Raw genomic sequence first — 14,465 nt, forward strand, 5'->3', positions numbered from 1 at the left:
ATTATTTAGGTCATACATACTGTGACTGGCTTCTTGCTTTAAACAGTTACGCATTTTCCTTGGTGAGTCATCAGGATGAACAGAAATGTTTTGATCTGTATTCCCATTTAAGAAAAAATTAAAGGGAGGAACAGATTACATTATGGAATGGGCTTTTATTCTTTTTAAAAAGAACTTGAAAATACATGAACAGTTCAGAATAACTGTTTTAAACAAACTGTACATTTTATACATGTAGAAATTGATTTGAATGTTTCTGGATTGCTGTCTGACTTTAACCTCACTCTCCCCCAACCACAGCTGTGCAAAAAACAAAAACCGGCATGCAACAGAAAAGAAAAAAAAAAAAAAAAACTGCTTCAGCACCTGCAATAGTGAGCAAAATATCTCTTTTCAACAAGAAAACAATAAAGCCAAATGATATATTTTCAGCGTGTATACGTGTAGTTGTTGCGGAAACAGCGGAGAGAGACAGGCATGGTTTTGAAACGGTAAGGAGGAAGGAAGAAAGGTAACACTGTTGGGCTTGCAGGAGCGAGAGGCGGGGCATGGGTGTGTCGAACCCGGGGCCTCATGTTTCCGTGTACACAGAGGAGATCTGACTCAGGCAGCGGTCAAACCCGCCCACCTGGAAGAAGACGCTCTCCTCTGGGCTGGGGGAGAACTCCTGCCCTGCCCCAACATGGATGTCCTGGACCATGCCGAACCCTGCAGAAGGTGAGAACCTGATGAGGACCTGGAGGGGGTCTGCAGAAAATCAGTGTCTTTTTGTGGGGGGGAAAGTTAAGTAAGTGTTTTTTTGTGAAATTAAGTCGGACAGACTTATCTAATAATGTCCTACTAGCTTTACGTAAAGTCCGACTCAATGTTAAACTCAAACCTTTTACAAGAGTATACAGGTCTGCTGGTGAATTTGCCAGACAAAAAGCTAGCCCTAATATTTTTACAAGACGTCTAATTATGAGTTTGACTTGGAGGCAAGTCAAGACTAATGCATCCCAAAAGTGACACAAAGCTTCCTATAAAGATAAGCTCATCGTGTACACTGCAAATGACAGTTTACGGTTATTAGCATCACTTTTCATTTGCTCAGAAATGTTTTAAAACAAGGTACATCTGTGAGCAACAGTAAAAAATTCCATTAAGGCAATCCTAAAGTCTGACAACATCAAAAAAACATCTAGGAATCTAGGAATCGGTGTGGGATTTAAGTTCATTTTTCATTGCAATAGCTAGCTTCAGCAACTCAACTGATGGGTTTCACAGACTCAGAAATATTCCATCCTTCAACCCTGTAACAGATCAGACAACTAGCTGCAAGTCAGTGCCCTGGCTGAAGTCCAGTCCTCTTGCTACAGGTCATCCCCCCAGATGCAGATTATAGATATGGCTACATTACAGCCCCCTTGCAGCAGATTAGCGCACTGACTACATTTTAGACCCTATAGCTACAGGTCATCCCCTAAGCTACAGATCAGTACCCTGTCTACACTTCAGTCTAGCTACAGGTCAGTCCACAAAGTACAGAACAGTAACCTGGCTACATTTTACTCCCCCTAGCTACAGGTCATCCCCCAAACTACAGATCAGTACCCTGCCTACGTTTTCTTCCCCTAGCTACAGATCACCGCCCCCCCAAACTACAGATCAATTCCCCGGCTACATTTTGTCCCCTGGCTACAGGTCAGTGCCCTGGCGGCAGAGCTGTTTTTCTGTGAGATCAGTCATGTTGTTTAACACATCCTCAGCAGACAGTGGCTCCTGAGTGCTGGACGTCCTTCACAGGCTGGCCCTGTCTGCTTTTGCAGTGTAACCTTTTCCTGTGCCCAGTGATCCCACCCAGCTTGCTCATATCCGGGCCCGTGGCCAATACGCCTGCGCTGCGCTGCAGATCCTCATTTAAAAACGTAATGGAGTGAGATGCAGCACAACACGGCAAGCTCAGGTAGATGGAGGACAGACAGAAACCCTGCGGGAGGGCATAACACCGAGCGGGAAGACAACAGAGAAGTGGGCCTGACACAGAATAACATGAATAACAAGGGTACGAGCTTCACTCGCTGGTATCCGCTTTGAAAGGGGCTCATTTTTTTTTTTGCTTTCCCAGCTGAGCTGGAGAGGGCAGCCATTTCTGTGATGCTGAGAGGATGCTGGACCCACCTTCAGTGGAGCCGGCGGAGGAGGTCACAGCGTACCCGTTGGGCCGGTGCTGGTTAAAGCAGTGAGAGTCCTGGGGTATGTGGACATCGCTGACCCCCGGCTCCATTCTGTAACTATCTCTGTAATGGAAGCAGCTCTGAAAGCTACCCTGGTAGCCTGCTAAAACAGAGCCAAAGAGAAAGAGAAAGGGGGAGACACACACACATACACACACACACACACACACACACACACACACACACAGACAGAGGCAGTGAGCGAGGGAGAGGGAGTGAGAGAGAGAAGAAAAACAGAAAAAGATAATCACATTACTTTGGCTTAATTTGAAACCCCGATGCTGGCAATGACGATTTAATTGTTTTAGCTGTTCGAAATGTTTAGATTTGACAGACTGTCATTCATTTTACATGCAGGGCTCAGTCAGTCTGAACTGTGCATTCTGACAATGCCACCAATCACAATGCATATTTTTGTCAAGGACACATTTCCCTCTGTGGGGATAGTTTAGGCTGTTTAAAGATAGTCAGAGGACATGCAGTCAATAATCTCACATATTATTGACTGCTTTCTTCAGTGACAGTGTAATCTACATCCTTAGAAAGAAACACAGGGGTAGACACCTCCAAAAGAGTAAGGACCCCAAAGACAAAACATTTTAAATGAAATTTAATTATTTTATGTTTATTCCCCTTTTTTCCTTGTTATCGTTGTTTCCATTACATTTCTGCTCTTATTCTGAGCATGTAAAGGCCTGCTACCACTGCAGAATGCTACAGTAGGTTTGTTTTTGAGAACACAATGGGCTCACCATTGACTTACACATTACACACTTTATTCAAGTGCTGGATAGCACTCTAGTCCTGCTGAAGATAATTGACTACCAATGTGTGCATGACTAAGATTTGCATGGTTTAAAACTGCAAACACCTTGGGTAAGATTACCACAGGATGACTGGGCAAGACCAAATGATTCCAAAGAAAAGATAGCACTGAGGCATGCAGTATTAAATATTACCCAATACACAAATGTTGAGATTTCTCTTAGGAACAACAGAGGGGAAATGAAGGTGGTATGATTTATTTTACAACCACTGGTGATGCTGCTGGGGCTTCCAGTGGCCTCTGTAGTCTTTCTGAGGAAGACGTGGAGTTTATTTTGCATGGATATACAGGGTAAAGCAAAGCGCTGAAAAAGGACTCATTCCTCCACTCAGCCAGGGACTGTTGCAAAATCAGTTCCACCGTCAACAAACGAATATGGACTGCAGAGATTACAAAAGCCCCCGAGGCTGCGATCCTGGCCACAGTGTTCCCAGAAGGCAGAGCTGCTCTCCTATGCCTTTCAGCGTCCCTGCTCCTTTTCTGTGCAGAAAACCATCACGGCTCTCTGTGAAATGGTTCCCCTCATTAACACCTGTGTCCACGTGCTGGTTTAGCATGGCCTCAGCCAATGGGATTGTGTGGCTGAAGTCAGGTGACAGCCGGGATCACCAACTTTCTTTTTTTGTCCCGTGAGTAATCTTTTATTCATAAGCGTGTGAAATGTTCCCTCCAAAATGGAAAAAGAGGAGAACTGGTAATAGCAATAGGAGTGGTCTTCCAGATAACGATCATGATTGACACGACAATTTATAATACTTGACTTCGAAGGCACAGTTACATGTTGAATTCATCCTTACAGTTTATCCTGTGGGACCTTTGTTACATGAAGAGTCTGGTGCACGTATCAGAACACTGGAGTGTTTTTTCCCCACTCGGATTAAATGCATCCTGTTACTGTCACCAGCCGTCCTTCATAAAGGACGATGAAAAGGGGGACCAGCACTGAATCCGCAGAGACAGGGTGTAGCCATGCCTCTGATTCAATCCATCTGATGCACAACAGGCAGAGGTGGAAAAGTCAGGGTGTAGAAAGCCGAAGTTACTCTCAGTGTTTGTTCCAATCGGCTCTTCGGCCAGAGGGGGAACCAATTAGTGAAATCATCTGGTTCAGAACATGGGTGGGGTAAATCCATACGAGTGCTTTTTGCTTTGAGGAACGGGGGTTTTCTAGCTCTGACAATGGGGACAGCCCAGCAAACACGATCAGAAACGGCTAATAAACCGCCAATCGTGGCGCGCGTTTTGGAGGGCCGCTCACACGAGACAGGGGGCTCCGTGACGGTCTGTAATAGCGGTTAGCTGGGGTCTCTGTCTTGGGGGGGGGGGGGCAGAATGGGCGAAACCGCAGGTGGAAGTTTCCTCAACGTGTTTCGGTTCTGCAGGACGCAAGAGCCGCCTGTCCAAGCCCAACAAAAGCTGTTTTCATTGATACAGGAAACCCAGGCCTCTAATGCTTTAAACACTTCCTCCCGGCTTCAGCACGACCGCATGCATTTCAGAGCGGTTTGCAGCTTCCAAAGGTATCATTTGGGTTCAAAGCCAATTCTCTCTAGCCCTAATCTACTGTCTATCTGCTGTCTGAGAAACACTACACACATACAAAACATATATAGAGAATATATACAGAGAATTTTTTTTTTTTTTTATCTCAATCAATGTACTAAAAATATGATTATTGCCATTTTGGTATATTGAAATATATTTTGCTTTGCATTCATATATTTTATATGTATTTGGAATATAATCATGATATCATAAGCATGTATCACACACTAAATCATGGCTGCTGGTACTCCACATGAATACCTGCAACTCTTCAGTTAGAAAATAATGTAATGTAATGTAACTGAAGAAAAAAAATCCAGTTTCAGTTTGAACCATTTTAGTGATTTCTGAAACTCTGCAATAGATAGAACAGACCTTTTGTTAATCCATTGCAATGTCTATGCACAGGTATTCATTTGGACTATCAGCAGCCGTTTCTGTTATAGTACAAAAGGAATATCTGAGGCAACACTACGTTTTTTCAAAAAGGATTTTTCCTTATTTTGTGTAAGCAACAAAAACTAATACTGCCTTAAAATTTATTCTTGACTTTTCTGCTAACTGTCTTGCATATGCTTTACCACACAACAGATGCAACAGCCCATACAACAGTCCAACAGTCATAAGACCCCCAAAACAAGAACCACCCCCCCTTTTCCTGATACCTTCATGTGCAGGTGGGTCGTGGAAGTGGGTGTAGGGTTTGTGCTGCTGGTCAGTAGTGGAGCTGTGCTTGTCCAGCGGAGGCGGGGGGGCACCTGGACTGATCCTGGAGGACAGGAGGGGGCCAGCCAACCTGGGGGGGGGGGGGGGGGGGGGGCACACAGGGCACATTCACTCACTGCTCAGAAATAAAATCCCTGACATCAAGAAAATACTTACAATACAACACTACACTAATGCAAAAAATGACTGTCTCTTGCTTGCAGTGAGGTGTTGCGCACAATACATGCCGTGTGACGAAATGCTGGGGTCTGTTGGATCGATACCAGGATGGATGGCAAACAGATACTGGCAGCACCTGGTAGCAGCATGTTAACTAATCCGAGAGTCCCAGCAAAACACACAGATTCATCCCACAAAATACACCCTCCAGCAGTCCTTTCAAATATCTAAATATCAGTTTTGCAACCAGTGCTGTTCAGAAGCTAATTCTGCTGAATGTAAACTGCATTGTCCCTGGCTTCACTGATACAATGCTGTCACGGAGCTGAAACCGACTTCGCTTGTGGTGGATGGAGTGTGCAGCGAAACTGAACCATGGAATGGAACTCAAGAGCTTTGATCAAGTTGAGAGAACCAGGTTTTTCAGAGCAACAATGCAATTTTTATGAACAATGCTGAAACACTGATCCCCAAAATTTAGTTAAGAATTTCAATTACATTCACGCTACACAAACAAATACATCTTTCAGTTAAAAGCTTCAGGTGCTGAACTTCAGACAATCTCACAACTCTGCTTGGAACTAAACAAAATTCCCCTGTTCCCCCTAGTACTTACAGCAAACCAATAAATAAAGGTTTCTTTCACAGAACAGAAACAACAAGATAACATGACAGCCTTTCTTCTCCCTCGATAGTTACAGCTCATTCCGATAATTACCCTGAAACCACAGAGGATGTGGTGGACGCTTCCATTTGATCAGAGTCTCTGAAAGAAATGCGCTCCTTCTTCAAAGGAATGACAGCTCGTCTGCTTTGAGAAAGAAGTATGACGGCATTCACATATTCATTTCTCCTCTTCAAAGAGTGAACGACAGCATTGCAGTGAGATCCTGAGCTTTAGTGGGCCTGACTAATGACTGAGGGAGGATGAGGGCTTCATCGGAGGCAGTGTAACGTTAATAAACACGCTGGCCCTTGTCAACAGTACAGTTTGCAGTGGTAGCACAGGAACTGTCCGAAGCTGACAAGCCAACGGGACCCCTCGCATTGAGTAAATATTTCTGCGGAAGTCTTTTTCTCCTCCAAAGCTCTTATCTTTCACTCGCCACATCAAAAGGTCTCATTCTGAATTCAACATTCCCCATTTCGACGGGAGAGCAAGGAGCAAAAACAAGCTGAAACCGGAGTGGCACTGGGCAGAGACAAGCGCCGCCCCGCCACTCGTAACAGTTGTGGTAGCAGGGCCTAAAATCGAATCATTTCTTCCTCTGTCCCAAAGGCAATCATCTTGCTAGGTTTCGTCCAAATCCTGACTCTGTGTCTCTGTGAATATGCCTAATCCAGCCACCGGCGGGGGCCCGGTGAGCTGCATGTGTTTCTGCGGAGAGCAGGGTCCCGAGGGAGCTGCTGTCAGCACAAACTCAGGAAACAGTTATCCTGTTCATATTTTTACAACTAGCCTCTATATGCGGCTAAAGTGAATCATAAGCTAATCATTGCCAGCTGCCGAAGGCCGAGGCAGCAGGAATGAGAGGAATCTATCATATGCAATATAAATCCTTCCCGAGGTATTTACCTTGCTGATCATCTTCATGTTTTACCTCTGCTCTCCAAACAGGCCTGTATGAAAAAGCCTCTTGACTCAGGTCTCTGGTGAGAGCACTTTGACCCCCGGCCCCGGGTTCGAAAGCGGATAAGTGGAGCGTACTCGCAGCCTCCAGAGGCACGATGGGGTATGTGCGTGTAGGAGCCCATTTAGACTGAGGCTGAGATTGCGTAACGATCCAACGTTTGATGATCGTCATGAGAAGGACATTTGGGGTTCCTCTCGGGACTGCCTCTGATAGGCCTCCCTTTGGTTTACGCTCTGTCAGATGAAATGAGCAGAGAGACACATGTGACTCACATTAAAGCTTTATCCCTGTGATGGAGAACATGTTTTGTCACAGAAACATAACAGTCTAAGTAGGATTCATTTGAGGTTACCATAAAGCAATTTGTACTCTAACTCTTTCAAGCCTTTTCGTTTCTTTTTTTTCTGGGTTTGAGCACTTTTAGATTTATAAAGTGTTGAGCAGAAGCTGAAAGCTGGGGTACATGCATCTGGTGCGAACAGGAGGCAGGAACCTTTCAGAGATTGGGAAGTGTCCTGAGGGGACACTTTAGCATGGTGTTTTACGAAATCCAGCAGTGATGTCGCAAAAGAAAAGGTTGCCCTTACTTTACCTGAAGTGTTGCAGAACTAAAAATATGCTACTTGCAGCAACATAATGTAGGAGGCAGGGCAGCCTTGTGGAGCAAGGGTACAGTAGCAGTGCCCCAGTGGGGAACTGAACCAGCAACCTTTCAGTTATAAGCCCTGCTCCTTACCATTATGCTACAGTGCTACCCTGTTTGCCAGACTGCCTGAATAATATACACGGTGACATAATGTAGGAGGAAATGCAGAAGTTGTGAGGTCCCTGCACTACAGACCTGAAGAATTACGGGTCAGGACACCACATCAGTAAAAGCTGAAATATATTCAGATGATGTAGGATAGGACAGATCTCAACTGAGGATAATGTTTGTAAGTTTCCTTCGATAATCACCATGGATGCCTGCTGAGCAGTTTGAACGTTAAAAGGTGGCGCTACTCTGCTTCCACAGAGCGCAGCCCGTTTGCGGAGGGCTGATTCACGAGGGCTGGCCAAGCCTTACAGGAATCAGACATGCTATATCAGAATCTGCCGTAGTGGGGGGAAAGATTCATGAGAAAGAGCTTTCTGTTCCTCATTCATCTTCCCTCACCTGAGCGTCCCTCTCCTTGAGGGACCGCCCGTCAAGGTGTCTGGATGCACCCCTCTGATGGATCGCTGGGGCTGCTTGGCTCGGGGCAGTGGGAATGTTTTCGCACAGGCCGTCTCTGGTTCTGGTTAGCGAGGCAGAGCTCCCTCGAAAGGGACCGGCTCTGCTGAGCATTTCTGGAGATTCAGGGGCCTGGAAGCGAATAAAGGAGGAGGCCGGCGATCGGGTCAGTAGCCTCTCATTCTGACACTCTGGACCAGCATTACTTTGGATTTAGGATCTCGCTCTTCAAAAGGATATAACCCATTCCTTTTTTTAACCTATTACGTACCCCTCCATCCCATTTGGGAAACGCAGTCCATATGTGATGGATAACGAGAGCATTAAACAGTTCATCTATAACTGCAGGACAGCAAGAAGCACAGAATATTTTAACATCTAACCAGAGGGTCATAGGTACAAATCACAGCTGTTTTATCCTTGAAGACCTAACCTGAACCTTTTTGAAAAAAAAAACTCATTTGTGTTGATTAATGATATATAATTTTCACTGAATGACAACATCAGCTAATAAATATTAATATATAGTAAAATCTACTGAGAATAACTAAATATAAGTGAAAGCCTGGAGACATCTGGACGATGTGGATCCAGTGGATCTTTCGTTAGAGTGCCATACCAGGGTAAGGATATGTCTTCCAGGTAACTACAGTATGGAGCTCTGATCTCTGTGTCTGTCTCCATGGTAACTACAGTGTGGAGCAGTGACTCCTCTGTGTCTCTCCCTTCGATAACTACAGTATGGAGCTGTGATCTGTGACTCTCTCCCTGTGGTAACTACAGTATGGAGCTGTGCCCCCCCCCTCTCTGTGACTCTGTCTCCATGGTGACTGCAGTACGGCACTCTGATCCCTCTCTGTGACTCTCTCTCCATGGTAACTGCAGTATGGAGCTGTGAATCCTCTCTGTGTCTCTCTCTTTGGTAAATACAGTATGGAGCTGTGATCTGTGACTCTGTCCCTGAGGTAACTACAGTATGGAGCTGTGATATGTGACTCTTTCCCTGTGGCAACTACAGAATAGGACTGTGATCCCTCTCTGTGGAGTTCTCCCAGCATCCCCCTGTGCTTGGGGGGGGGGGACTCTCTTCCCGCCCTGCAGGCTGTCTACGATGACATCTCCGTGTGACCCTGGTCAGCCCAGCCGAGGGCCTGATTTAGGGGCTGTTTAGGTGAGGCTCCGGCGTCCTGAGTGACAGCTCCATCCTGCGAGCTGTTTACGCTACATCTGCGGCCGCGCGGCTCCGAGCCGGGGGCTGGATTTACAGCCGGACAGCGCCCGCGACGTTTTTACGAGCGCGGGAATCAAAGGAAGCAGCTTAGACGTGTGCCCCCTGCCGATGTTCTGCCCTGGGACCGTGTGCAGCTAGCCCGAACCCCCCCCCCCACCAACACCATTAACGCCGTTTACGCTGGGCGACCCGCGCATGTGAGGACGCTGCACGGCCAAACAGCGCACGCTATGAAAAACCCGCTGGATCAGGAGAACGGGTACTGTGTAACATCGCACCCGCAGTACTTTACGGCCAGTGCCCTCCGCTACATTTCACATTTACACTCTCTGACATTCATATGGGCTTCATTCTTGAGGTCTGGCAGTTCGTCTCACCCCCTCTGCTCCGTGGATGAGTGAAACGCAGAGGAGTTTATTTAATCGTGCACTTGCTGTCCGCCTGCCACGTCCAAAAACTGTAACACGAGCCGAATGGACGTGCCGGTCGGAGGTGGTCAGCGTGGGTGCGTTTGAAGTGCGGGGGGCCGCCGCGTTTGCTTCTCGAACCGCTTTGAGCCGCAGTCAGAGGCGGCGGATTCGGGGCGGATTTGTTCGGCAATAAATCTGATCTCGCTGCTTTCAAAGCTCGCGTTGGTGAGGGCGAGCATAAACTGCAAGCTCCTGCGTTTGAAACGTCAGAACCAACCGCTTTTCCTGCGCTGCTAATAGAGACTCAGATATGTAGACCGATTTAACAATATGTACTGTATTTGCTGTAATCTATGTCATACTTTTTTGGCCAGTTTGGAAAAGTTACCGCTTGGGTGTGATTTTTAGATCAGAATGTAACTCCCACAACTGAATCTACAAGGGGATATGGCCTTTTTTGATGGACTCTGCAGTCCTGGTAACCTAGTTTTTCATTTTAGAGAAAAAAGGGATCCAGTTTAATGTATTACTCTACATGTATTACTCTTTTACTCTATTACTCTTTAGGCTACATAATATTGATTTGAATGTTAGGTTTCATGTACGTCAGGGTTTAAATGACTTTGTGCGGCATGTTTTTGCCGGTTTTTGGCTGGCAGAACTTGGGAAGTCTGCAGACAGAACTTGGGAAGTCTGGGAAGTCTATATGCTATCATTGAGCTCAGACCCAGTGGATTAATGCTATGCTCTGTAGGGCTGAAGAGCATGCCTCCTAACGTCTGTTCGCAAGATGAAAGACAGCATTTCCAGGGTGACAAATCCCAAAGTTTGGCTTTGTAATCTGTGTGGTGGTGACATATTCTGATACCACGATTAATCACCGCTCCTGGTGGACCCAGCGCGGCGATTCATACCGTAACATTCTCCAGATGTTACATCAGCACACTTCTCTTCCACTGTAAAAAGAAAGGGCTCTGCGTTTCGGTTTTGTCAGAAATGCACGGCGTTGTCCAAAGAGTATGAACTGGGATTTCCTCTGTTTACTGATATTAAAGTAAGACCTGCTCTGTCCATTTCTTGTGACTTTAGGAGACAGCTTCTGCCCTTTGAAGAGGGAAACTAAACACACACAGCAGGAGCTTTGCTTTTACTGGTGAATCAGAAAGTGGGCAAGAAAGGAAGTTCTGAAGGCAAGTGCAGTGCTATCATTGATTTTATGTCCGGCACACACCTTGGCTACGGTTTCCATCTTCTATAAAGCTCGTGTTCATGAAAGATTCACATTTTGAAAGCCGGCCAATGTTTTTTTTTTTTTTTTTTTTTTTGATATTTAGCTCTGTTGCAAAGCGGCCTCAAACTTCTTTTCCTAACCACAGATTATACACATGACACACATCACAAATATACCTTAACTGGCATATTTCAGTATTAGCTGCAGAAATAACACTAGTGTTTAATAAGTAAAATGAGTCTAAATGGCTCATTTCAGCCAGAGTAAACACATTTAGCTATGAGGTCAGATCCTGCTAGTGCATAGTGAACTTAGTTAGATAATTTTGTCAAAATGTTTAGTGTCTTGCAAAACCATTAGGGAAAAACAAGTGCTCGACTGATATTGACTTTGGCAGCAGACGGTATACCACAGGCTTTAACTATTTAAATCAAATGCTCAATCTTCTGACCAATGTAAGTAGACATTTTGTAGCCAGCTTGCTGCAGGTCCCGGCCTTGCATTTTCTCAGATTGCCTGATAAAGCAGACATTTGTGTTTGTGTGCATTTTTGATCAGGCACATCATGCTAATGGAATCCACAAATAAGAGTGATGCAGTCTGGTTAAGGCATGGCTGTCAGCGCCAATCTCCCTGCAGACACAAAATTCTTAAGGCCTGTTGGAAAAAAAAATCCGAGATGAAATGTCTGTAGTGGATGACAAGGAGGAAAGTTATGTTTGCTTGGTTGAGAATGACACTTTTTTGGAGGAGGCATGTAGTTTTTTTTTCTTACATCCTTGTGGAAGATGTTAGTTTTTTGATTTCGAAACACAAACTATGGTGCGTTATTGTTGATAGATTTTCATCGGCCTGATTTAAGACAGCTGACCGCCGAGCTGCTGCAGTGAATTACATTGGTACAACCCGGTATTACACGTCTCCCTAACAACCGGTCACATGACCGGTCGCCACCGTTGTCACATGTTGGGTGTCCATACCTAAATTACATCGCACAAGGGATTTTGGGATGGGTCTGTGAGCTGGTCGGCGAGGCCTCTGATGAATGGTTATTCTGGTGGGGTAGAAATCTCCCATAAATGTGACAGAGGTCAAACCGAGCAAGATGACTGCACAGTGGGGAGAAAGCTGCACACGAACAGCAAGGACGGTCCGCACAACAGCACTGAGTAATGGAATATGAAACATGCCTTTGCTCTGGTGAAAACGGCCTCCTGGAGTGGAAAGCATGTTATGAGGAAAATGTTACCCTTGCTATTTTCTGTCATCTTTGGTGGTTCTTTATTCACTGCAATGGTTATGGAGAAAAAGAGCTGCCGAGAGGTGGGATAGATAGAAGCTCCCTACCTGCCTCAGGTCCTGGAAAAACACATACCAACGCCTTGCCGATTACCCAAGACGTTTTTTCACAACTTAGTGGCTATGCTAACCGCTGCTCTAACACGGTCAGTTCTGCACTCCTTCAGTAAGATAACTATGTGTTGGATTTGATCTTTTAAACCAAACTCAGCTCAGATCAACTGTATTTCCATTGCCTCCCATTAGCCAGGTAATCTGACACATTTTTCCAGCCATTGGAGGAGCGAGAGAATCTCTGGACATTATATTACTGCTCTGCTGCCTTTCATGTCAGCGCTCACACTATTCTTGCTGACATCTCAGGTATTTTTCACATTTTGTTTTTTTTTTTTTTTATATAAAACACGTGCAGTAAATCTCAGCGACACTCTGCTTTGAAAAGCTACTTGACAATTTTTTTTTTCTTTAGAGAAAATCGCATTGAACTAAAAGCAATTCAGTGCTGGAAGAGGGAGAACAGTGTATGCCTGAATCTGTTGCAGATGGTTCCTCAAAGTGACAAATAGTCCATAGGCCATAACACTTATTGGTACCATGTGCAGGAACAAAACCTAACTGTTTTTACACAGCCCTTCAGTGATATATTTCATTCTAAAAATCATAGCAGATTCCAACACACAATGAACTGTATTGTTTTTACCACGTCATATGCATGATAAAGGATGAAGAACTCATTAAAAAATTCTGGCAGCTGATGAGCAATGAGAGAAAAGCCAGAATGGCTACAAAATGGAAGTTAATTATCGTACATTTGAATTCATTACATTCTCACAGGGGAAATATTTGGGTGTGTCTGCCTAAGAGGTGATGACACTCATCAGAGTACAACTCCGCCGTTAAAACGCAGTGGAACCCAACAGAAACATTATAAAATTGTTTATGGTAGAAAGCATGCACTTGGGAGTATTTCTGCTGTTTTACACCGCAAATGTGCTTTGCAACAGTCAAACGACAGCCACATCCAGCTCCCATCCAAGAGCGGTTCATTGCATACTTTTTTTTTTTCTTTTTCTGAAAACACTTTTCGATGTACTGGAGAAGTGACCGGTTTTAAAATGAATACTGAAGGTTTGGCTCTCGCAGTCACAGTGGCTGTGAATATGTCGGAAAGCAGGGGTGGTCCTTGGGTGGGCTTTTTGTACATTAAGACTAATGTTCTCCTGCCTCATATATGTCTTTGTCAGCAGGCAGTCATATTTGGTTTCTACTGCTATTAAAAGACTTGGACTTGGCCACTGCTTGCACACTTCCTGTGAACAAAGGTAAGCTGATACATAAAATAGTTCAAAGTAAGAAATGCCTCCTTGATTTAGTCACTGTGTCCTACAGAAAGTGGAATATTAAAAATAATGTTTTTAGCAGCAATGTTTGACGGAGAAAGAAAAAAACACCACAGGATTGAGATGCAGGACTTCACCCCAGTACCTTTTTGCCACGTGTCCGGTGAAACTGACATCAATGTGAATCATAAATGTGGCCCTGTCATGATGTGCTTCTCCCTGCTCCTGTGCATACGAAAACCTTGACCACTTCCATGACCCAGTGGAAAAACGGGAACTCGAACCAGATGCCTGAACGCGACCACACCGCACGCCCACCTACGCCAGACGCTGGCAGGGATGAGTCAGAGAGAGAGGAGGGGAGAGAGGTGGGTCAGCCCCACATGGAGCGGAGGCGGGTGTCTGCCGCATGGACCCGGGGAGGCCGGGACAAAGCGGGCCAGGCCTGGGCCTGACCCAGGAGAAGCATGCATGATGGAAGACCTCACATTACATTAAATTACATTATTGGCATTTAGCAGACGCTCTTATCCAGAGAGACTTACATATGTTACAATTTTCGCATGCTACCCATTTATACATCTGGAGGGAGTTCTGGGTTAAGTACCTTGCCTATGGGTACAGCAGCAGTGCCC

The 14,465-nt window shown here is 45.3% G+C and overlaps 1 protein-coding gene across 1 annotated transcript in view; it reads right to left on the reverse strand.

The window, feature by feature from the left end:
• Window positions 1–237: 237 nt before the first annotated feature.
• The window catches only part of LOC118795428 (zinc finger protein GLIS1), a 68,103-nt gene continuing 53,875 nt past the window's right edge, over window positions 238–14,465 (reverse strand). Inside the window, exons 9-11 of the mRNA XM_036553890.1 lie at window positions 5,253–5,383; window positions 2,161–2,316; window positions 238–708 (exon numbers count right to left, since the gene is read on the reverse strand). Coding sequence (XP_036409783.1) covers window positions 572–708; window positions 2,161–2,316; window positions 5,253–5,383 — 424 coding nt within the window. The 3' untranslated portion in view covers window positions 238–571. The remainder of the gene's footprint in view (window positions 709–2,160; window positions 2,317–5,252; window positions 5,384–14,465) is intronic.

Source organism: Megalops cyprinoides, chromosome 20 (assembly GCF_013368585.1).
Source record: "Megalops cyprinoides isolate fMegCyp1 chromosome 20, fMegCyp1.pri, whole genome shotgun sequence".
NCBI lineage: Eukaryota > Metazoa > Chordata > Actinopteri > Elopiformes > Megalopidae > Megalops > Megalops cyprinoides.